Source organism: Dermacentor variabilis, chromosome 7 (assembly GCF_050947875.1).
Source record: "Dermacentor variabilis isolate Ectoservices chromosome 7, ASM5094787v1, whole genome shotgun sequence".
In the NCBI taxonomy this organism is placed as follows: Eukaryota; Metazoa; Arthropoda; class Arachnida; order Ixodida; family Ixodidae; genus Dermacentor; species Dermacentor variabilis.
In genome coordinates this window covers 16,022,837-16,049,144 of record NC_134574.1, presented here as the reverse complement: position 1 = coordinate 16,049,144, position 26,308 = coordinate 16,022,837, and the positions used below count along the sequence as shown (strand labels likewise).

The window sequence follows — 26,308 nt, the reverse complement described above, 5'->3', positions numbered from 1 at the left end:
CGCGAGGCCATACAAAAACCCCAGTCCCTATAGAAGTATACGTGGACGGCACCCTAGTTCCCGAGGTCCAAACGATCCAGATACTAGGTATGCACCTACAAAGCAACGGCAAAAACACAATGACTATCAACAAACTTACGGCATGCGTAAACCAAACCAACCGTTTGATCCGACGCATCGCCAACAAACACTTTGGGATGAAGAAAGTGGATCTTAGGCGTCCAATCCAGGCTTTCGTGCTCAGCCGTTTCGTGTACTCCCTCCCATATCTCAACCTGAATACAGCGGAGAAGGAAAAGGTAAACTGCCTCATAAGACAAACCTACAAGGCGGCGCTCCACCTGCCGAGATACACATCCACCGAGAGACTCCTGAAAATGGGCGTCCACAACACGCTGGACGAACTAGTTGAAGCACACAGAACAGCCCAATACGAAAGATTAACCAAGACACCTGCGGGAAGACACATCCTAAGGAAATTAAGCATCCCGTACGAGAGCACTCAAACAAACGTCGGGCCCATACCCAGAGACATCTTCAATCGCCTCAGGGTTGACCCAATCCCAAAGAACATGTACCCGGAGAATCACAGCAAACGGAGACAGGCCCGGGCCAAAGCACTCCAGAAACACTACGCAAACCACGAGGAGGCGGTCTACGTAGACGTAGCCGAACTCGGATAACGCGACGCTTTCTCCGCAGGTGTAGTAGGAAACGACCTCAAACCAATCACCGCGGTCACCATTTTTGGAAGGCACGCGGAAGAAGCGGAAGAAGCCGCGATAGCAATAGCTATCACAAATACCGCCGCCAAAATAATTTTCTGCGACTCCAAGACGGCAGTGCGTAATTTTGCCAAAGGCAGAACCCACGAACCGGCGCTACAAATTCTAAAGAAAGTACATTTCACGTCCCGCCAGATCAAAATCATCTGGATCCCTGCGCACTCGTCCCATCCCGGGAACGAAGCGGCTCACAATTTCGCCCGAGGACTCGTCAACCGGGCAGTGAGCCAACCGATCCTGCGAGGAGCAAAAGAGCGCATGATAACCTACCACGAAATTACGCAATACTATAAAAACGAAAGACTCGAATACACACCCCCTGACAATTCCTTAACCAAAAACCAGCAGGAGACGTGGAGGCAACTCCAAACACACACCTTCCCCAACCCGTACAAACTATCCATAGTCTACCCAGAGATACACTCCCCCGAATGTACGCTATGCGAGGCCGACAAAGCCGATTTAGCACACATCTTGCACGGATGCCCTGAGCTCAAACCTAGAGCCGAATGGCAGCTATCCAACCGAGGGCAGTGGGAGGCTGCGGTGACCAGCTCGGAACCCGCGGTTCAACTGCAGGCCGTGACCTGGGCTTTAGAAGTCGCCGTAAGACACGGTCTGACGGCCACCTCACGAAGCCATCATGACATCCCACGTCTAATCTCATAAATCATTTTCTGTTGACGAATTAAAGTTTTTACCACCACTCCCGTTGACCTTTTGCGAGATGTACTTTACAACTCCAGTGCTATCGCTACCCTGTGATGTAACGCTACTGCCTGACCATGCACTTAACCCTTAAAAACTCAAATTAATTTTGGAAGAACGTACCGAGTTTCCGAGGTCTTTTATGAAGTTATAATTCTTTTGTGCCACTCTGATTCTGAAAATCTATTACTTGATTGCCTTCTGGTTGCAATTTGCACAAAAGTTAAACGAAAAAGAAAAGCTGCTCTCGAGGGCACCTTTCCTTCAGCATGACCATGCCCGGTATAACGTAAAACTATTAAAATGTGTTTTTGTTCTAAATGCACCATCAATCCAAATCCTACAGCAGAACATGCCTCCTCTCCATCCCCTCTCGCAGGAGCCTTGCACGGGGCGGAAAATAGTGTGCTTCCCCCTTGGCGTAAACGGGATTGAGCCGCGATCCCAGGCTAACCCTCGCGTGCTTTCGCTCGCACATACAACATTTAGTGTGCAGTGAAGAGTTTATCACCATTGGACTTCATGGGCACGTTGCAAGTCCTAGGCGGCGCCCTGTCTTTCGGACCCCTAGCGCCATCTGACGAATAGTTGCTCGAATGCGGTAGGATTACTCACGGCGTCAGCAGCTCGCGGAGCGTGTTTGGCGCCCTGTCAAACGGTAGTGATGGTGCGAAACAGCGTGCCGATATTAATTTTAGCCGGGTTTCGGGAATTACAAGATCTTGACAGCTTTTTTCATGCAAATAATTTAGAGAAAGGAAGTCGTCTATTTGAAGTGGGGCACGTCTACGACGTGAGGGAAGCGTTGAACTCGCACTGATCGAAAGTGACTTCTAGGTGTATTTCGCAAACAAAAAATAACGCATCAGCGAGATGCGTGAAGCTCAGCGTAAGTTACTTCGTTATTTACGGTGTGGACGCATGAAATTATAGGTGACATTGATTCTTGAAGGTCGGTGACAGAATACAAATCCTAGCGGGGTGCTGCGACTGCCGTGCTGGCATCGCAGGGAAGTTCAAGCACGCCGCGGTAGTTTCCCTGTACATACAGTACTGCGAATGCGAATCCAAAACATCTCATCCAAGAATGTGGGGCGTACAAACGACTCGTAAGACCTACCCCAGGTATTCTAACGTTGCTCTCCCCAAACACAAGAAAAGGTGAGGAACTTACCAGCTGTGTTAGACTACGCTGGGAAAATATTTTCGCCCAAGTTACTGGAAGTTCAATACTTTTATGTTGCTGCGATTTTTCAGTGCGTGCAAAGCAGGTTCCAATAAACAACGTCGTCAAATATTTTGGTGATCTCAACTGCCCCTTAGTTCATATGCTGGGCGCAGAAGGGTGTATGCCAGCTGAGCCAGCTACAACCCCTCCTCATAGCTGGCGCTGTTTGAATGAAATCCTAGTACGCACTGCAGGTGTCCCGTTGCTGCCATCGTTGCTGCAAAAGCAACGAATTCAGCGTTAATGCAATTGGCATACGCCGGAACATAAAACAGTCTGCCGTCGGACAAGCGCGATCCAGCGTTGACGCCGTTCTACTTCATACGGTTGGCTCGGAAACCTGTTAAACTTTGTTCCTCGTGAATAGGTGCACGTGCTGTTGCAGCCCACTACACAGAAGCTCGGTTTTCACTTCAAGATTGCTCAGAAAAGGCAACAGCTACGCGCCAAACAGTGCACGCACAGGCTTTGTGAACGCAAGCGGGCCGGTCGTATCCTGCCGGGTGCGCGCTCTCCGCCGCGAGGGACGCCCTAGTAGGCGCGGGAACTACGTTTGCAACCTGCCTATACAGAACCTCATGGTGATAGCAGCTATGCACCTGGACTGTCCATACAATCACTATCGCAATAAAGCATATTGGAATAGTTTTATGCTATACTGGCTCATAACTCCTCTTTGGCAGTGGGAGAAGCCCAACATTGGGCTGAATGAGTGTGACTTGTCATTGGCAATGTTGGTACAACTTCCCATGACAACTACAGCTCGGTATTGGGGGTAAAATTGTGAAAACTTAAAAGCGACCTGCAGCACAGTTTTCTGTACCATTTTTGTTCTAGATGTATTCTCAGTGTGTCATAAAACACACAGAAAATGTATTTATGAGAATTGACCTATCTATGCAAACCCAAGTTATCAGAAAGAAAATTCAAAACATAAGCAAGATGGAAGTTATCCTCGACTCGAATGTCCGCAGATTTAGGATGCACATTTCACTCTCCCATAACGTCATAAGGTTCCAGGTTACTATAGTGATGTGTGGCCTAACTTTTCGTCTTATACCCAGGAACATATTGCTACATTGTAGTAAAACATAAGACACTGTTAACACTGTGAGTCACCAATCCCACTGTTAATTGAGGCAACGTGTGCCAAGAATAAAGTGTAACTACAGTCTTCGGTATGTAATCTGGGGAGTAAAGTGTTATTTATGCATGCATTACCATACATTCCACAGTGTTGGTGAACATTCGATAATCTGCAACCCTAACGGTGTCAGCAAGCTGATTAACAAGACTCCTTCGGTACAGAATCAGAAACAATACTTAATGAACTTCCTCACACCAAGCACATTCAATGCCAAGCAACAAACCAATAACAGTGGGAATCCAGTGAAAAGAAGGTCACCGTCAACAAGCAAATCAATATATGTTATAATATAAATGTGATCCAGGAAAAAGCAATGACTGCAGTACACGCTTAGCTCACCTTGTGGCGGGAGGCTGCCCTGTCAACCAGAAGGAAGTGGCAGTCGTCCTTAGCCAGAATCTTGGCAAGCCAGTAGGACAGGCGGCCTGTGCAATGAGCACAAATGAATATGAATAGCTGCCCGGAGAAAATAACACAAAACTCAAACTTCTGCCTGTTTGCACAAGAAACTCATTTGTCCTACACAACGAGACTAAACGATCAGCGAGCCAGGTGGCAAGCCATATACGGCACGCTCGGGTGTGCACAAGGGCAGGTCAGCGAGCGTCTCCGCTTCTAGACCGGCTGCATGGTGTGTGCACTCTAGCTGGGATATAAGGATGCCTTGCGTGCACTGTGTTCGCCTAATGCATGTTGAAGTGAGAGCTAGCACAAAGGGGAATTGCCCCTGCTGCTGCTCTTTGTCCCGACTACAAATCAGACCTGTTCATGTTTGCCTGTGCACGAAAGCACACTTGTTATTTCAATTAGTAGCAAATGTTTCATGCAATTTATATGGCTAAAACTACGAACCTTAGGTCCTGTAGTTGTCTAATACTTTGGTACCACCATCAATGCTTCATGCGACTTATTTTAAAACAGTATCATCATCATCATTATCACCATCATCAGGAGCAGCAGCAGCCTATTTATGTCCACTGCAGGACGAAGGCCTTTCCCTGCGATCTCCAATTACCCCTGTCCTGATTTTCTATTTCCTAATTTCCTAATTCGATCACCACACCTAGTTTTCTGACATCCTCAGCTACACTTCCATTCTCTTGGCACCCAATCTGTAACTCTAATGGTCCACCGGTTATCTATCCTACGCATTACATGGCCTGCACAGCTCCATTTTTTTCCGTTAATGTCAATTAGAATATCGGCAATTCCCACTTGCTCTCATTCACACAGCCCTCTTTATGTCTCTTAACGTTACGCCTTACATTTTTCAGTACGTCGTCCTATGCCTTGTCCTTGTTCTCAAGCTTCTTTCACAACCTCCAAGTTTCTGCCCCATATGCTAGCACCAGTAGAATGCAAAAATTGTACATTTTTCTTTCCAATGACAGTAGTAAGCTCCCACTCAGGATTTGGTAATGCCTGTTGTATGCACTCCAACCCATTTTTACTCTTCTGCAAATTTTTTTCTCATCGCCAGGTTCACCTGTGAGTAATGTGAGCTAGATAGACGTACTCCTAAACAGACTCTAGACGCTCAATGGCGATCATGAAATTTTGTTTCCTTGCCAGGCTATTGAACATTATTTTTGTCTGATGCACGTTAATCTTCAACCCTACTCTTGAACTTTTTCTATTAAGGCCCTCAATCATTTGTTGGATTCAGTGAAGATACCAGCAGTCATGGAGGCATTGTGTAATCAAGAAGTGCAGGAGGTATAATACCGTGGGAAATATTGCTACACGCGTGTGAGATGTGCTTGTTTGAACGAGGCGCGTGGGCGTCATCACTAGAGAAAAGAGTAGGAAGAACAAACTGGGCTCGCGCTGTGAATCTAATCGGTCAGCGCTGCGACCACTGTTGTAAATATAACCTGTAAATAGTTGCTCATCTTACTGACTCGTCCTTCGCGTAACATTGTGGTAGAAGTGGAACGTTCCCCATCCTCGCCACGGAGCTCCGAAGCGGCCGCACCGTCGTCTTCTCAGGCATGGCTTCCGATGCAACCAACCCGTCGCCACCTACACCTGCGGCGTCTACCACAACGTAGGTTACGGTTCCTAGTCTCCGTGGTTCTGGAACTTTCTCCGCCCAAGATGACGTTGACGTCGACGACTGGCTCAGCATGTGTGAGCGTGTTAGCCAAAGCCACCACTGCGGCCCTACATTCATGCTTGCCAATGTGATCTTTTATCTGGACGGGAAACCGCGTGCCTGGTTTCGCACCCATGAGGACGAGCTCTCCAGATGGCACATTTTCAAAGAGCGGCTTCGCGACCTATTTGGCAACTCGTCCGGGCGCCAACAGGCTGCGCGAAAAGCGCTTGCCACCCGTGTCCAGTCGACCAAATCGCATGTCTCCTACATACAGGAAGTGCCCGTGCTTTGCCGGAAAGTCGACGAGCATATGACCGAGGTTGACAAGGTGGGCCATATCCTAAAAGGCATCGCGGATGACGCCTTCAATTTGCTAGTCTTAACGGCGTTTCTACCGTCGACGCCATCGTCAAAGAATGCCGCCGCTTCGAGGTAGCCAAAAGCCGCCGCATCGTCCCACACTTTTCCCGGCTCCCAAACACCCCTGCCACGCCCTCTTGCTCCGCTCTTACCACCACACGACCATTTCAAGAGACCGTCACCCGTATCGTTCGCCGTGAGATTGAAGCGGCGAGTCCGGCGCCCCTTCATCCACGACCCCTTGAAGGTACCTTTGACCAAGCGGCCCCCACTATTTCCGTTATCCAAGCAGTTGTGCGGCAAGAACTTGCAAACCTTGGCATCCCTACCATCTGCTCTGTCTCCCGACCTGATTCAGCACCCATTCCTATGTCCACAAACTGTAATGACCAGTATTTCGCTCCCAGACCACGAAATCCTGCCGAACGGCGAACCCCAGACGACGAACCGATCTGCTTCCGCTGCCACTGCGTTGGTCATGTATTCCGCCACTGCCGAACCACCAGGATACCGCCATACTGAAGTTCATACCCTGCTGCTCGCCCGCACGCCAACGCTCGCCTTTATTCACCTCGCCATGTGTTCCCTACTTCTGATGCTCTTGATAGCCGCTTTTCCGTGCGATCGCCGTCGCCTCAAAGCCGTCGCTCCCCGTCACCCAAGACTCGCCGCTTTTTCTCGCCAAGCCGATGGACGGAAAACTAGGCCATACAGCTTTTGGAGGTAGTGCTGTACACGTTCGTCCTGTACAAATCCTCCATTGACGCTCCTCACCAACAGGAACCTGATTGAAGAAGACGTAGACGGTGTTCCGTTTAGGCAACAATTGATACTGGAGCCCAAGCATCCATAATGAGCACCAACTTATGTCGTCGCCTCAAAAAAGTTCTTACGCCTGCCATTACTCGAGCCGTACGCGTCGCCAATGGCACCACTGTTGCCGTCAGGGGTATGTGCACTGCTAGCATAGGAATTGCTGGCCGCCAAGTTTCAGTCCTGTTCACCATCCTGAGCAGTTGCCCTCATGACCTAATTTTCGGCCTCGACATTCTGACGACGCATTCTGCCCGCATCGACTGTGCCACCGGTACGCTCTATTGCATATATATATATATATATATATATATATATATATATATATATATATATATATATATATATATATATATATATATATAATGCAGTTTTGTAAAGTAAACGCCGACAAACAAGAAAAGCAAGAAGAGATGCCAAGAAGTGTGCATGACTCAGTACTACTGTGCATTAAGGAAAGTCAATTCTTATGACTCCACTGTATCACTGTATAACAAAAATGCAAGCAAGGACAAAGGAAAAAATAAAGATGGACGTAGAAGATCTAAACAAAACAATAGCAGAAGACTATATGCAGAAAAGACAGACGTTACAAAGGCAATAAAGCAAGTCGGGAAACTTTCACAATTTCCATAAGGAATATTTTATTTCATTTATTCTTTTTTGCCCTCACGGCTTTACAGCATTACAGAGGGGAGCATGCACTAGCAAAAGGCAAAGAACAAGAGAAAACAAATACAGTTGCAAGTAAACAGACATATATACAAAGCAGTACAAAAATAAACGATCAGAGGAACACAAGTAGAACATGTGACTCAAGAACGAAAGACAATAGCAGCTAAAAATATCAGGCAGTGTAGCACAACAGCGGTACAGTAAAACCTCGATATAACGAACTTGAATATAACAAAAATCTCGATATAGCGATATAACTTTTCATTTCCTCTTGTCCATAAAACACCATGTATTCGGAACCTCAAAATAATGAAGTTTGTTTGCATGCGATTTCAAAATAACGAAATTTCACTTCCACCGCAAAGGAATCCCCAGACAATAAATGGAAACTTCCGCAGATGCAGATGGTTAAATGGCTGCTTGCAAATGCACGTCTCAACGGCTCAACAAGAGCGACCACCGAAGTGGAGCCGCATCATGTTCTGTATAAAGTCCAAGTGCGATAAGATCTTATCGCATCCAGCACACTTTGTGCTTAAGCTGTGGATGAAAGTGTACGAGAGTGAGATGAGAAAGACGGTGGCTCCATGAGTGCCGCTTAAGGTGCCTCAATCTTTAAAAGTGGCGTCATCCTTTGAAAAATTCTGCCGCCGCACAATCTCTACACCTATCTCCCTTATCTGCGCCCTCCGCTGCCTGTCTCCTTTCCGATTGAACTACCGCCGTCACGTGACAGTGAACGCTTTTCCAATTTGTTGTTTTTTCATCCGAGAGGAAAGAGCGCATTCTCATAACTTTCTCCGGCACCACTTTGGATGCAAATGAATGAATACGCACAGTAGTGTACATTATATGGGGTTTATATGGTGCCGGTTGCTTCCGTTGTGAGCACGCCGTTAAGAAGAGTGCACTTCATTGGTACAGTTCTTACTCTTCGTCATGAGCTGCCGCGCCTACAGTTGCCATAATCGCTTCAGCGAAGAAAAAGAAAGCTTTTTGCGCTGCCGTCCGGCCAACATGCTGTAGAATGAAGAAAGATGTGAGTGCACCGGATCGGTTGCGCAAACTTCTATGGGCCGTCCCCGCGCCTTTGTGAGCTAAGTAGGAGTTTTATAAATACCACAGTGTATCCGAGGTATCTATTCCCAAGCTTTCACACTACACAACCTTACCGCGGATGTTGCGGACTCCTTCGTTGCGCACAATGTTTATGCAATTTTTCTTCCTAGAGCAGTAGTGCGCATTTTCTTAAAGCGTAAGCATGCTTTGGTGAATAATACAGAAAAATTAGTCCATCAAGCAAAAAAAGTAATGCCTTGTATCTGGACAAAAATGCCTAATCTGCAAAGTTAAGACATTTAATCACTATATTGGTGTAAATGTACAATATTGGCAGCTATATAAGCGATACTGAACAATTGAAACTAAAGAATGAAACGAACATGATCAGAGAGAAGCTAAGAGTAGGGGTGGGCCCAATTTGGGGGTCGACCAAGATAAATTTGGGGGTAGGACAACTCAAATTTGGGGGTGGGCCAACTGAAATTTGGAGGTGGGCAAACTGAAATTTGGGGGTATGCTTAAGCCTACTTAGAAAACTCCAGTGGAGTTTCTGCATGCTTCTTGATATAAATAAAGAAAAGATATTCAAAGATTAAAATTCCATTTCTTTAAGCACGTGTATTTAGCAGAGGAAAAGCATACAGCACCAAATAAACTGTTAGAATACTCAAGAAATAAAACAGGTTCGCAAACGATATAAGAGCAAATAAATGGTGTTTCAGTTTTGAAAATTATGTGGCAAGTGCTGTTCATAAATCAAAACACCATATCCTTACTGAGTTTTTTTTTTCCTTCATGTTTGTCTATGACGAGTTGTTTTCGGGGCATATGATGTTTAACCCTTCACTGACAACAGTTGCGTAGAGGCAAAATACCAGAAAAAAGTTTTTTCCGGTGTTTCAGTACGAAGTTTCTCGGTAGATGGCTTCTGCCAACATTGAACGTCATTTCTTGGTTTGGAGCATAAACACGGGATGAAGAAGTTCCGTCAAAGGAGACAAAGCACAAAGACAAAGAGAAAGCACAAAGACAAAGCACTGTCAAAGGAGACAAACCAATATCACATCTCTGGATGCACTTGTGCCACACAAGTGATGTAAAGCAAATGAAATGTGCACCTATACTTAACATACGATGAGGGCTGCCCGTACATATTCCAAATGAAGCCTCAGGGAGCTTCGGCTGAAGCCCACTTCCAGTTGCCTCTCATTTCCAATCACTGTTAAACGGTCACTCCTCGCCATGCAGGTGTCCCCACTGCTTTCACGCATGAGTCGAGACTGCATCCACCAACGTGTCAACACATTGTCTCTGTTGGTCAAAAGAATGAAGTTGGCACCAGCACACTCTCGACTGTGTTGGTGCCATTGTTCTGCAAATGGATGCTAGATTTCACTAAGAATTAGCCATCAGTGCCAACGCTTGCTGCTCCACCTAGTATAGAACAGCAACCATCACCACCGGCATCCTGGGGAATCGACTGCTGCGCCAGGTAGCGATCCGCTAAACCATTATTCCTCAACGTGAAGGTGTTCCCCGCTCTTCTCACGCATGAGAGGTTGCTGCTTCCCCCAACGTGTCATCGCAATGTGCCTCTTGGTGAAATGGAATCAAACTGGAACGTGTGCACCCTCAACTTTGTTGACGCCATTGTTCCACAAATTGATGCATGATTTGACTAGGAACTTGCCATCAGTGTCACCGCTTGCTGCTCTACCGAGTATAAAACAGCGACCATCGCAGCCGGCATCCAATAGGCTCAATTGCTGTGTAGGTAGCTCCCCACTAAACAGTTATTCCTCCATGCGCAGGTGTTCCCCGCTGTTTTCATTCATGAGCCAATGCAGCTTCCACCAACGTGTCATCGCAATGTGCCTGTGTGTCAAAAGGAATGAAACTGGCACGTCCACAAACTCAACTGTGTTGGCGCCATTCTTCCACAAATTGATGCTACATTTGACTAGGAATTTACCATCAGTGTCAACGTTTGCTGCCCCACCAAGTATAATACAGCGACCATTACCGACGGAACCATGGAGGCTCAGTTGCTACACCAGGCAGCGGAGTACTAAAGCGTTATTCCTCGCAGTGCCGGTGTTCCCCACTGTTTTCACGCATGAGCTGATACTGCTGCCACCAATGTACCACAACTATAGGTCCTGCTGGTAAAACGAAATAAAACTGGCACCTGCACACCCTCAACTGTGTCAGCACTACAGTTCAAAATATGGATGCCGAATTTGACTAGGAGTTTCCCATCAGTGCCAACGATTGCTCCTCCGCCGAGTATAATACTGCAACAATCACAGCCGACACTCTATGGGCTTGGTTGCTGTGCCAGGCAGCGGAACATTAAACCGTTACTCCTCGCCGTGCAGGTGTTCCACATCGTTTTCGTGCATCAACCGATACTGCTGCCACCAACGTTCCACCACATTACGTCCTGCCGGTAAAAAGGAATGAAACTGGCACCTGTACATCGTCAACTATGTCGGTGCTACAGTTAAACATATGGTTGCTGGATTCGACTAGCATTTTGCCATCAGTGTCAACGCTTGCTTCCCCGCCAAGTATAATATAGCGACCATTACCGCCGGCACCGTGTAGGCTCAGTTGCTACACCAGGCAGCTCAGCACTAAACCGTTACCCCTCGCCGTGAAGGTGTTCCCCACTGGGTTCACGCATGGGCAGATAGTGCTGCCACCAACGTTCCATCACAATAGGTCCTGCTGGTAAAAATAAATGAAACTGGCAGCTGCACACCCTCAACTGCGTTGGTGCTACAGTTAAACAAATGGATGTTGGATTTGGCTAGGAATTTGCCAACAGCGCCAACGCTTGCTGCTCCGCTGAGTATAATACAGCGATAACCACCTGCACCCTGTGGGCTCGGTTGATGCACCAAGCAGTGGACCGCTAAACCGTTAAGCCTTGCAAGCGTTCCCCACTCTTTTCACGCATTAGCCGGTACTGCTGCCACCAACATGCCACCACAATCTATCCTGCTGGTCAAAAAGAACGAAACTGGCACCTGCACACCCTCAACTGTGTCGGCGCTGCAGTTCAGCAAATGGATGTTGGATTTGTCGATGAATTTGCCACCAGTGCCAAAGCTTGCTGCTCCACCAACTATAATACAGCGACCATCAGCGCCGGCAAAACTGTGGGCTTGATTGCTGCAGAAGGCAGCGAACTGCTAAACAGCTATTCCTCGCCGTGCAGCTGTTCCCCAAAGTTTTCACGCATGATCAGATACTTCTGCCACCGATGTGCCACAACAATTGGTCCTTCTGGTAAAAAGAAGTGAAACTGGCACCTGCACACCCTCAACTGTGTCGGCGCTACAATTAAAAAAAATGGATGCTGAATTTGACTTGGAATTTTCTATCAGTGTCAACGCTTGCTGCTCCACCAAGTATAATGCAGCAACCATCATAGCCAGTATTGTGTGGGCTCGGTTGCTGTGGATGGCGGCGGAGCACTAAACCGTTACTCCTCGCCGTGCAGGTGTTCCACACTGTTTTCACGCATGAACCGATATTGCTGCCACCAACGTCCCACCACATTAGGTACTGCTGGTGAAAAAGGAATGAAACTGGCACCTGTGCATTCTCAACTATGTCGGCGCTACTGTTCAACAAATGGTTGCTGGATTTGACTAGGAATTTGCCATCAGTGTCAACGCTTGCTGCTCTGCCGAGTATAATGCAGCAACCATCACAGCCGGCACTCTGTGGGCTCGGTTACTGTGCCAGGCAGCGGACCACTAAACCGTTACTCCTCGCCGCGCAGGTGTTCCACACTGTTTTCACGCATAAACCGATACTGCTGTCACCAATGTGCCAACACAATGTGTCCTGCTGGTGAAAAGGGATGAAACTGACACCTGCACATCCTCAACTCTGTCGGCGCTACAGTTAAAAAAATTGATGCTGAATTTGACTAGGAATTTGCCATCAGTGTCAACGCTTGCTGCCCCACAGAGTATAGTACAGCGACTACTACCGCCGGCACCATGGAGGCTCAGTTTCTACACCAGGCAGCGCAGTACTAAACCGTTACTCCTCGCTGTGGGCATGTTCCCCACAGTTTTGACGCATGATCTGATACTGCTGCCACCGATGTGCCACCACAATAGGTTGTGCTGGTAAATAAAAAATTACAGACTGCCACCTGCACACCCTCAACTATGTCGGCGCTGCAGTTTTAAACAATGGATACTGAATTTGACTAGTAATTTGCCATCAGTGCCAACGCTTGCTCCTCTGCCGAGTATAACACAGCAACCATCGCCACGGGCACCCTGTGGGCTTGCTTCCTGTGCCGGCCAGCGGACTGCTAAGCCGTTACCCCTCACAGTGCAGGTATTCCCCACTGATTTCACGCATGAGCTGATACTGCTGCCACCAATGTGCCACCACAATGTGTCCTGCTGGTGAAAAGGGTTGAAACACACCTGTACATTCTCACCTATGTCGGCGCTACAGTTCGACTAACGGTTGCTGGATTTGAGTAGGAATTCGCCATCAGTGTCAACGCTTGCTGCCCCACCCAGTGTAATGAAGCAACCCTCACCGCCGCACCCTGTGGGCTCGGTTGCTGCGCCAGGTAGCGGACCACTAAACCGTTACTCCTCGCCGTGCAGGTAGGACGCAGGTAGAATCACAGTGCACAGGTCGTCCTTTGCAGGTAGAATGATCGTGCTCCCACACTGCATTTAAAGCCTCGTTATAGAGCAGGGCATTGAAAAACTGGAATGCCCTTCCCGATCACGTTGCTGTGAACGCCTTTTCATCCCATTCTGTAAAAGACGCTGCATCATTTTTTGAAACTACTCCGTAATGTTATTAACTCATGCCATACGTAACTTTTTTTTCTTTCTCTGGAAATCGAACTGTTGTATTCTGTTGGTATATTTACCTATTCGTTGTACATATTTGTAATGTTATATTTATATGTGTTCTCACCCTTTATGTAACAGCCCTAAACGGGTACCCCCTTTGAGGAAATAGTGATGTGATGTCCTCATTGCTGCCGGACAGGCCCACACATCGGACTATCGCGTCATAAGTTTAGGTACGTTTAATGTGCCATTCTTACGTGTACTACACAGAACAAGTAAAAACAGTGGAACGAATGTACTTATACACATGACCAGATGGTGTCATAGATCTGGCTGTCGAACTGCAGGAAGCATCGCTTGCTGTCATTTGCCATCAGATTTATCTGACAAAAAGGCTTTTTGCTACATCAGAGACTACTGAAAACGAAGAAGGGAAAGATCAACCAAAACAACAGTATTATAAACAGAAGCAATGAAGTTAGTCTGGGCTTTCTGCTGCGCTGCAACATCGAATCAGTGTTTTCAGTAATTGAAAGCTTCTTTTTACTAATTTCGTTCAAGTTAGAACGATGTTTGCGCCGATGCAGCACGTTACAGCTTAGCAAACCAGACTGAGGAAATTATGTTACAAAAGATGTGTTCCGCGTGGGGCCTGAGCACGAGAAGGCGATTCTTTTCCACATTTTTGTATTTAGAAAAGCACCTATAGATATGCCCAAAATAACATAACCGAGAAATATAACAAATACTTGTTGAGCCTACACAAGAGTGGTTTTAGTGCATCAGCATCAGAATGGTCACGCAAACGAAAACTCATCTGTTAGTTTGTGCAAGCAAAAAAGGGCTGAGGCGTGGAGGGAAGGCCGATGTATGTGAAAGGGCAGAAAGCACCTGACAAAGACAGCGCACGCAGCGCGCTAGCAGGTGGCCCCCACAGTTCTCACTCAGTCATTCATGAGTAGATGCACTTCGCCCCTGGGCAAGTCATGACATGTATCGTGAGTTCTATTAGTTATGTTAGTTTGCATTCGTGTTCTATATAGTTAAATGTAATGATGGACTCTCTACGAAGCCTTCCACGATGACCTTCTATGGGGGACAACTACTGCTAATTCATTACTCTGACATGAATCCTATTGATCACCCTTACTTCTTTTTCTTACAGTACCCCGATGCTCTAATCATTAGGCGTACATGCAGTAGGTATACATGCGGTAAGTTGCATGTATACTTATATCATGTCCATGATAACTAGCTTTTTGCGATGATTGCCATGTATGTACCTGCCTAGCATGAGTGCCAGTAAGAGCATGCCAGTTTTCTTTACACCAAAAACGCAGGAATGAAATGACCAAATTTATAGCATTCGATTAGCCACTTTGCACAAGTGTCGATTCACACAGACTCTAAGATGTGCATTGGATCTGCAAAATTCATTTAATGCATTAGCATTCTTGGACTACTTCGAGCATATGTGTACATACTGAATGTACACTTGTTTATCTTTTTGGAATTACCGCGTTTCACTAAGAAATTCTCTCACTCAGCGCCGGACGCACCTGCACGTATTGGAAGTCTCTCTAATGTTATCGATGGTTCTATTCGCTGTCGTCACCGAACATTGTGTAATCTGATTGCACGTATGCGCAACACGAATTGTGTAGTACTTTCTGAAAGACACGCGAGCACCAGTGACTACTCTGGAACCTTCGATGACATGTATAAAAGCCGACATGCTTGACCCGCAGTTTCGCCAATCGCCAACTGTGTTCGACACTATCATTGTGCTTTGAGTGCAACTTGCTTTTGTGGGCACAGGTTCGCCCAGTAGAAAGTTAAGTTACTCACAGTTTAGCTCCTAGTCTGCTCATGTACCAAACATCTTCGTAAAGCCGTGAGCCAAGCCCGTCCCCCGAAAACAAAACCGTCTCCAAAAACCAGCGAGCTAGCCGCAGACAGCAAGGACTGCCCCCGGAGCATGGACTTCTACCTGATACGACCACCAGGACGACTATGGCTAACTCAACGACCACATTGGCAGCCCCAGCGTCCCCCATCGTCCTTCAACAACTCAGGGAGCCACGTATACCTTCCATGGAGTTTTGTAAGAGGATCTGGAAACCGGGCTCGAAACCCTTGAAAGGATCTCAACCTTGAACTGTACTTCTGAGAATAACGTACGCCATGTAGACTTGTTGGAAGGTGTTGCGAGGACTTGGTTCGAGAACTGGGAATCCATCGTTATAATGTAGGACCTGTTTCGCAGTAACTTCCTGAGGACCTTCACGAGCATTGTCCAAAAAGAAAGAGCCAGAGTTCTCCTTGCAATCCGAGGGCAACTACCTAATGAGACCATCGCCATCTTCACAGAAGATATGACCCGTCTTTTTAGGCACGGCAACCTGGAAATTTCTGAGGAGAAAAAGGTCCGCCTTCTGGTGCAAGATTTAGCTCAACGACATAGCAACGACATGTCGCCGTCCTGACGAAGACTGGAAGTAGGGAATACGCCAACAAAAGAAGACCTGACGATGCGATGTACCAGCCACAGGTCAATGCGACGCAGCCGTGATCCGACGCCACACACAGACCCAACTACAATGCAAAACAAAGAGACACCGACCTTGACATGCTTCTCGACGGCCACACAGTCACCACTTAAGTGGACACAGGAGCCGACTACACAGTCATGAGTGGACCTTTCGCTGCCCAGTTGAAGAAAGTCAAGACTGTGTGGGATGGCCCTCAAATTCGGACAGCTGGAGGACACCTCATAACGGCGACTGGAATCTGCATTTCAAAAACTACACTTCATGACTGGACCTACACTGCAATGTTCTTCGTCCTCCAAGAGTGCTCACGAGACATAATTCTCGGCATGGACTTCCTGAATCAACACGGTGCAATCACCCCTCGCAGTCAACTCCCAAGCGCACGCTCCTGAAGTTTACCTCTCACTCCTTTGGTTAGTTCCCACGCTCAACTAATTCCCATTCGATTCCATTCACGACCTGTAAATTTTTGCACTAGCCATAGGAACACCATTGACTCCCACGTATGCCCACATTTTCATGGGATAGCTTGAAGCAAATCTAATAAAATCATACCCTTTAAAACCACACATCTATGTGTTACATCGACGACATATTTATAATATAGGAACACGTCACAAGCATGTTACATGACCTAATTAGCCATTTCGACCGCTTTCACCTGAGTGTTAAATTCACCGCTCACCATTTTCCTAGTCAAATCATCTTTGTTGACACGACAGTCTACATAGAAAATGGAAGACTGAGAACATTTTGCCGGAAGCCTACGGATAGCCAGCAATATTTAGACTACAACAGTCATGACTCTTGACACTGCAAGCAACGAATTTTGTCAGACAAGCGAAACAAATAATCTGCAGCAAAGACAATGATTATATCCACGACATAAATTACCTTAAAGCAATGCTATCGAAAGAAACTATCCACAAGTTGCTCTCGACAGAGCTTACGACATTGCATCAAGATTGCAGAGGCCGTCAGAATTAGCTAAGAAACAGCCTACACTAAAACCTGAGAGACCCCTAGCCATTACAACAAAATATTATAAGGCCCTCCCAAACATAAACAATATCCTACGAAAATATCACCCAATATTACCAAGTAACGAGCGTCTCAGAAAAGCGATCCCGGTGGTACCAAGGGTGACCTATTGCCGCAATCGAAACTTTAAAGGCATGTTCGTGCCTGCCATAGTCAGCCAACATCATTTCCCCGTAATAGAAGAATGTCGTCACCCTAGGTGCAAAACCTGCACGTACCTTCAAAGTGATATTAAAATTAAAAGCACCGCAAGTAGTTATACACATGAAGTGAAAACTAGCCTCAGTTTCAGTTTATTTCTTTCATAAGTGAATACATGCTTACATAAGTGTACAGGAGGAGGTCACAGAGCATGTGGCTGAAAGGGGACCTCCTGTCAGAAAATATATACATTTGTGCAAATACACAGCATAAAAAAGCAACATAGTAGTCACAAAGTGTAAGATTATGCAAAGTAAATGTATAGTTCAAACTGCAATATTTGCAAAACATTGCACATAACTTGCACTAGTTCCAATGGGATTTATATGCTTGAACGTTCCTTCTGTAAGAAATAATATAGGGATGAAACGTGATAATCAATGAACAAAGGATTAAGGGGACTTGCACGAACACAGCTAAAAACCTTCCCAAAGTCATCGCCGAGCATTTCAACCAACCAGGTCATAACTTTGATGAACTTAAACTCTACATATTAAAGTCAAGTCAAGGCATAAACATCTCAAAGGGAGCTTTATAATCTATTCGCTATGCTAAAATGGTGTGTTTCAAGCAACTGGTAACCGCACTTCCCGTTTTTACTTGCATAATGATTGCAATCGCATAATAAACACATCCCTGAATTTTGTCGTCAAAATTTCTTTTCTTCCCTGCGTAATGATCCCATCCAGAACTTGCCGCAGCGATTTGTCGTTTGCAAAGTCAGCTGATCATGATTGTGCTTACCATCTGTCGATTGCTACGTGAACGACTCTAGAAGACTTACCAAGTGATCTGCACGCACCAAACAGATTCTTAAGCAGATGCTCCATTTCATTCCTTTCATCACTTTGTGCCCTTCTCAAGGAAAAATCAACAAGCAAACTGGCTTTATTATTTGTAGGCTTTATAACAGTTGTGGTCAACAATAACAAAAAAGGCATCTTTCGATTCCTTTCGTTTGCACTTGTGGGCATACAACATATCGCAAACGGCAACGACAGTAGCCACGTTTACATTGACACATAAGAAATGACCCGTATTCATACGCCGGCGCTTGTAACACAGCTAAGATATTCGCCCATCTTTAGCGGAAACGTGCCGTATTAGGATTGTAGTAAAGACAAATGTCACAGTTTTCGCAGCATCCCCGCCATGTGTTCCTATGTCACTGGCAGCTGACCATGCCTATCTCTGTTTCTGTCCCCTCAAAGTGAACATGGCTGCGTTATCCCCACAAAGTTCGCGATATTAACATTATTATTCATTACTGATACGGAAGAAACTGTGCACATAATGTACTATTGAGAAGAAAAAAATAACATTCGGCGCATTCGGCTTGCTCCGTCGCCCGTTATTTTTGTTTTGATGTCCCGCACTGTTATAATGACAGCCGCCTGTTTCTTGACCTGTTGTCATCCTGCAGAAAACGTGCGATGAAAAAAAAATATTTTCATGGAAAATTTACCTCGCGTATGATTGCACCCCTAAATTTCCGTCATAGGGCGATCATGATGCAAGTAAATCCTGTAGTTATTTTTCATTGGCTTGCTTAGTGGTTTTTTTTTTGTTTCATTTCCTACCTTTCTTTTTTTCTTTATTTGTATACTTATTTCACTTTAGTAATTTCTTTTTTCCACGAGCACCATTTGCTGCCACTTGTATTTTCTGTTTCAGAGAGAAGATAGGTCACAGACCTCCAGCGGAGCAGATAGCCCCCCTCCCCTTTCGTCCAGGTCCCTTCCACAAAAAAAAAAAAAAAACACGCGGCCCGCTGACACATAGCGCTCCCTCACATTCCTCCACCGACATTGAATAGTACACTTTTCAGTTTTGCACCCTCGGCGTTAACACACTCTCGGTCGTTGCCTCGCCAACCCACCTTACATCACTCCCGTTTAGAAGAACCCTACGTATATTATGGTGCCTAAAAGGGGGCACTGTGGCGGGCGGGAGCTGGCGGCGCACGCAGAGGAGCGATGAAAGCTGTGGATGGCGTTACTTGCAGCTGGTAAGCAGCTTTCGTGGCTTTTGAAGGGGGTGGCGCTCGGCACAGCGAGCACGCGGATTTTGGTCGCTTTGCGTCGCGCTTGAATTTTAATGTAATGCGCGATGCAAACATCACAAAGTGTTTGCAGCTCAAATATGCATTATTTAGAGGGGTGGCAGTTCTTCGGACAGCATAGAATTGAAAGGTGTGTTATTTGCAACACCAGAACATGCAGCAGATGTTTACCCATGAGATTAAAGAAGTAGGAAGATCACATTTGAAGGCCACAGTGGACGAGTTGGTTTTTACTAAAAGCGTTGGTGTTAGTGCAAGCGAACTTGGACCGTGAAAACAAACAATCCGAAACGCCGACTTTCAAATTTTGTCATTCGATCATCTGCCGCAAATATAGCCAGTGGGCGCATAAAAAACCATAGATATAAACATAAAAATACAAGGCTGGGGATGTGCGCAATAAACCAAGGAATAACACCACCACGTCATTCACTTCACTTCCACATCCACATGCTCCAGCAACATGCCCTTTAAAGAAAGCTTCAGCCTTGTAAAAAAATTAGGTACGTATGTGGGCGCTTTTGCGAACCTCAACGTGCACTATATATCTTCCATCATTGCTTTTATCCTAGAGGTTGTACTTTATTACATAGTATACAGTAATCCACATGCACATATCAGACTCAACTAAGCAGTAGGCTCTACTTCACTCTCCTTAATTTCAAATGCTTATGGCACTCCTTTTCAAAAGCCTTAACCTTTCTCAAAGATTCTCAAAGGGGGCACAACACCACTGCAGGAATGGCGCACTCACCCTTAATCATGTTTCGGGTGGCCGTGCTGACGATTGTGCCCGTGGCTGCGTGCCCGGCAGCTTCAGTGACTGCTACTGCGTGCACCGCGGATGCATCAACAAGCTGGCCTCTCCCGGACTCTTTCAACTATTTGACGCCACCAGTGCTTTTTGGCCGGACATCCCACGATAGCTGGCAACCTGTACCTACATCTACCGCTTCCGCTATCAATCGTGGCCTCAGACTACATAAGGATTCCTCGGCGAGCACTTCACTGGGGCACAACACCACTGCAGGAATGGCGCACTCACCCTTAATCATGTTTCAGGTGGCCGTGCTGACGATTGTGCCCGTGGCTGCGTGCCCGGCAGCTTCAGTGACTGCTACTGCGTGCACCGCGGATGCATCAACAAGCTGGCCTCTCCCGGACTCTTTCAACTATTTGACGCCACCAGTGCTTTTTGGCCGGACATCCCACGATAGCTGGCAACCTGTACCTACATCTACCGCTTCCGCTATCAATCGTGGCCTCAGACTACATAAGGATTCCTCGGCGAGCACTTCACTGGGGCACAACACCACTGCAGGAATGGCGCACTCACCCTTAATCATGTTTCAGGTGGCCGTGCTGACGATTGTGCCCGTGGCTGCGTGCCCGGCAGCTTCAGTGACTGCTACTGCGTGCACCGCGGATGCATCAACAAGCTGGCCTCTCCCGGACTCTTTCAACTATTTGACGCCACCAGTGCTTTTTGGCCGGACATCCCACGATAGCTGGCAACCTGTACCTACATCTACCGCTTCCGCTATCAATCGTGGCCTCAGACTACATAAGGATTCCTCGGCGAGCACTTCACTGGGGCACAACACCACTGCAGGAATGGCGCGCCACTCACCCTTAATCATGTTTCAGGTTAGATACCTTGATTGTTTTTCCGTTCGGAGTAGCAACCGTTGCCTATTCTTGGTGTTGTGCCCCACTGAGCTCTCTAACTCGTTTAAGCGTTGTAGCAGCTGCGTTGCAATGTGCGTTAAAATAATGACTCTGCTTCTATCTGGCGATGTCGAGACAAATCCGGGACCTTCTACAGAAGAATTGTTAACAACTGTTTTGGAAACCGTAACAAGGATTGAAGGCGGGCAGGCAGATATGCGTAGTGATTTACACGCACTTAAGCACTGGCAAGCATCTGTCAACGAGGAACTGCAACAGCTATCTTCAAGAATACGTGTTCTTGAGGTTGACACGTCATCGCTGAAAAAAAGCCAAAGTGCATTGCCACTCCACTCGCCTGAAGCTATTAATTCAATATCTCAGCAAATTAAGACTATTGAATCAAGATGCGATGATACGGAAAATCGGCTAAGGCGATGTAATCTCCTCTTTTTTGGCATCCCCGACGATTCCAATGAAACATGGTCAGCGTCTGAAGGCAGAGTCATTGATATTTGTTCAAAAGAGCTTGGCGTTACAATCGAATCTTCGCAAATCGACCGTGCGCATCGTCTTGGCAAATATCAAATGGGTAAATGTAGACCGATTATTACTAAATTCACCTTCTTCAAGGATAAGCAAAGAGTAATAGAAAAAGGTTATAAGTTCAAAAATACAAATTTTGCTGTGCGCGAAGACTTTTCATTGCAAACACGAGTAGCCAGAAGAAAGTTAATAGAATTTGGGAAATCCAAAAATGTGCCGTTTAAGCTAGCCGTCGATAAACTGCGCATAGAGAATACCGTGTTCACGTACTGCGCTGACACTGACAGTGTTATTAAATCATCTAGATAGCAGTTTCGAAGGCTGGCAGACTCATCTGATAGTAATCCACCTCCTAATGCAAGTGTCCATAATGATGTAGCGCAGATTTCGATATCGTTCACGAATATGCGCAGTTTACTCCCAAAACGTGTCGAAGTTTGTTCGCATCTAGAAAACAGCAATTGTGATATTCTACTAGTCACAGAAACATGGCTCCACTCCGATATCACTGATGACGAAGTCCTACAACCATCAGCTGACTACAGCATCTATCGTAAAGACAGAGACGGAAGAAGGGGAGGCGGGGTATTGATAGCCGTAAAAAAAGACATTACTGCCTTTCCACTTGAAATCTCAAGTCCACTTGAAATAACCTGGGTCTGCATTACATCTTCGCATTCAAAGAACGTATTTGGAATATGTTATCGACCACCAGACAGTACAGAAACGTTCACGTCATATTTGTATGAAAATCTTTGCGAAATTACTAAGAAATTTCCTAAAGGTAACATATTTTTATTTGGTGATTTTAATTACCCAGAAATTGACTGGGCTAACCTAACGTCACCCTGCCAACACTCCAACGATTTCGTAGCGCTTGCACTAGACTTTTCTCTAGTGCAAATGATTCAGAAACCCACTCGTGGCAATAATGTTCTTGACCTCGTTTTCACATCAATCCCTGAAACAGTTGCATCGGTTTCTTTGATGCCTGGTTTTAGTGATCATCTACTCATTAACCTCACAATAGAACTACCATTATACAAACGCACTACAACACCTAAGCGCATATTTAATTATAAGAAGGCTGATTTCACTGCCATCAACATAGGTTTAGAGAATTTCTACAGCTCGTTCATACGTAATTTTGTTTCCCGACCTGTTGAGGAAAACTGGAAGCTCTTTAAGGAAACACTAATGCAGCTTACACATGCTCATATTCCACTAATTCACTTCCGGGTAAATAGTTCTAAACCATGGTATCACAGGGCGCTGTGCTCACTAAAAAATAAAAAGAAACGCCTGTTCAGAATTGCTAAGCGTCAAGGAACCGCAGTGGCGTGGTTAAAATATAAAAAGTCCGAAAAACATTACTGCTGTAACATTCGTAGCGCTAAGCACAAATTCTTTTCACACGACCTGCAATCCATGATGCAAAATAACCCTAAAAAATTCTGGGCAGTGATTTCCCCTCGAAAAGACTCTAGCCGAATTTCACTCCAAGACAATGCCGGAGCACCTATTTCAGAAGAATCCTCAGTTGCTTTTAATAATTTTTTCACCTCGATGTTTACACGCGAGGATTACTCTACCATTCCCGCAATTGCAGACGTAAACTACAGGTATATGGCACCAATAAAGATTGATGCCGCCGGCATCTCATCCCTAATTAAAAAACTAAAGGTCTCTACCTCAGCCGGCGTTGATGGTATAAATAATAAAATTTTAAAGCATACGTCCACATATACAGCCCCCATTCTATCACGTATTTTTGAGCAATCCTTATCCTCAGGGGAACTACCATGTGACTGGAAAATCGGGAAAATCTTTCCCATCTTTAAGTCGGGCGATAAAAGTAGGATAAGTAATTACCGACCCATATCATTAACAAGCATTCCATGTAAATTACTGGAGCATGTGATAGCATCTAATATTGTGCAGCACTTAGAAGCTAACAATTTCTTCTATCCGAAGCAACACGGTTTTAGGAAAGAACTTTCCTGTGAGACTCAACTAATTGAATTCACTAACGAGCTATTCACATACATAGACAATGGTTTCCAGATTGATAGTATCTTTATTGACTTTGCCAAAGCCTTTGATCGCGTTCCCCACTCTAGATTAATAGCCAAATTATCATCATTACATTTAGACAGCCTTACAATATCGTGGATAAGGAACTTCCTCACATCCCGCAAACAGTTTACGTTCACTGACAATCATTCTTCTTCCTTGGCCGATGTGTCATCTGTTGTACCTCAAGGTAGCGTACTGGGTCCGCTATTGTTTCTCATCTACATAAATGATTTGCCATCGAACATAACATCACCAATCAGATTATTTGCTGACGATTGCGTAGTTTATCGCCAAATTAAGACACCAGACGATCACATAGCTCTTCAAAAAGATCTAGATAAGATTACAAGCTGGTGCAAGCTATGGCAAATGTCACTAAATACTGAAAAATGCACATTAATGACTGTCAGCCGAAAGAAAACTAACTCTCTTTACACTTACTCGCTTAACAACAGTGCTGTCACTGTCACCCCCTTGTACAAATATCTCGGTATTCATATTACAACAAACTTATCATGGAAGACGCATATAAAACACGTTACAGCAAAAGCATCTAGCACACTTGGTTACCTAAAACGAAACCTACGTGAAGCCCCTTCAACCACTCGTGCAATAGCGTACAGAACCTTTGTTCGTCCGCAGCTTGAATTCGCTTCCGCCATCTGGTCGCCACATCAGGAATATTTAATAAATTCTCTCGAATCTGTTCAAAACCGTGCCGCGCGTTTCATCGCGAAAGATTACAGTAGGCATTCTAGCGTGACTGCTATAAAGAAATCACTATCACTCCCATCTCTTGAATCTAGAAGGACGATAGCTCTGCTTTGCTTACTGCACAAAATCACTCACAGTCAACACGCAACTACATTACCCCTTTCCCGCCCATTTCGCACATCTCGCCGCTTATATAACGCACACAGTTTCACACGTGTTTTCGGCCACACAAATGCATTTAACAAATCTGCATTACCTCTGGCAATAGCAGCTTGGAACGATCTTCCAAGCCACATTGTTGAAATTAATAATCTGGACACGTTTAGAGAAACATTAAAAAAATTGATTCTGTAGTTATGCGCACATGTTTCATTTGTACCATGTCACTTGACTGTCATTCTGTGGACAGCATGTCACTTGACATGCACTTGCAGTTCTTTGCAGGAATTTGATGAGCCATGCGCGTTTCTGATCGTCCAGAGTGTTCTTGTTCTTCGTTTGCTTGATGTTGTTCGGCGTATTTCGATTCAACTTTTTTTTTTCAATTGTTTGATTTGTTGTTAGCTATGTCTTTTGCTCCTGTTTTCGACATGTTGTTTCTCTTACCCCCCTCACGCAATACTCCAGTTGGAGCCTGTGAGGTATGTGTATAAATAAATTTGTGAAAAATTGCAGCTAGTTAACACCACAAACTGGATAATTTTTGCGTTGAGCTCTTTGCGATGGAGCTCGCGTCCCACTTGGTGGAGTGTTGAACTGCTCAAGAATTGCATAAGACCATACAATTCTTAACGCGCAAACAAGCGCGGTCTACACGGCTATGCTTGCACGGGAGACCTCGCTGGCACTACACTGACAAGGGCCGCGCCGCAGCTTGTGCTTGCACAGCAGCGCGCCTCAGCGCCACGAGCGCTGGCGGGAAATTTCATTGTTCATCGCGCCTCTCCCTCGGACGGCGCAGATACGCTGCCCGTCACCCTGCCTCCTTCTAGCCAACATACCTATATATTGTCACGTAGTAGTGACGGTGAAGAAGGAAGCCGAACTGTGATTATAGAAACTGGCGTTTTATTGGGCGAACTTGTGCCCACAAAAGCTGGCTATACTCAAAGAACAACGATAGCGGCGAACACACTCGGCGATCGGCGAAAATATGATCAGGGGGTCAAGCGCGTCGGCTTTTATAGATCAGTCGTAGAATGTTCCAAATTAACCACTGGGACTCGCGTGTCTTCCATAAAGTTCTACACTATTCGCGTCACGCATACATGCGATCAGACTACACAAGTTGCGGTGAAAGACAATGGACGGAACCATCGATAACATTCCAGAAACTTTTTTTTACATGCAGGCGCGTCCTGCGCTATGCGATAACATTTGTTAAGTGGTAAGAAGTGGTCGCCCGATAAAGATAAAGAAGTACACGTGTCATTACCCCCTTCTCAAAAAGCATATCGTCCTGATGCTACAAATATAAGAGAGCGAAACACAAAAGGCCACTTATTAAAAAAAAAAGTAACAAAACAACGAAAAGAAACGAAGTCCAAAGGTTAGTTACGTGATGTCCCAAAGTTCATTAACGCAATGAGTACGGCTTGAATCGCACAACGTGGACTATTTCAGGTCATGAGCCGCGCCGCTGTGATGGCGAAATGCCGTACGGCACGACCTCATAGTCCAGTGCGCCAATACGTCGGATGATCTTGTACGGTCCGAAATAGCGACGCA

At 45.8% G+C, this 26,308-nt stretch overlaps 1 protein-coding gene across 5 annotated transcripts in view; it reads right to left on the bottom strand.

Annotated features, from left to right (window-relative positions):
• The window catches only part of LOC142587347 (tRNA:m(4)X modification enzyme TRM13 homolog), a 424,180-nt gene that overhangs the window by 209,605 nt on the left and 188,267 nt on the right, over positions 1-26,308 (bottom strand). For all 5 annotated transcript variants that reach the window (XR_012829490.1, XM_075698280.1, XM_075698279.1 and 2 more), the window contains one exon: positions 4,208-4,293. Coding sequence is in view for 4 of the 5 variants with exons in the window: in XM_075698280.1 (XP_075554395.1) it covers positions 4,208-4,293 (86 nt within the window). In the remaining variant the exon portion in view is untranslated. The remainder of the gene's footprint in view (positions 1-4,207; positions 4,294-26,308) is intronic.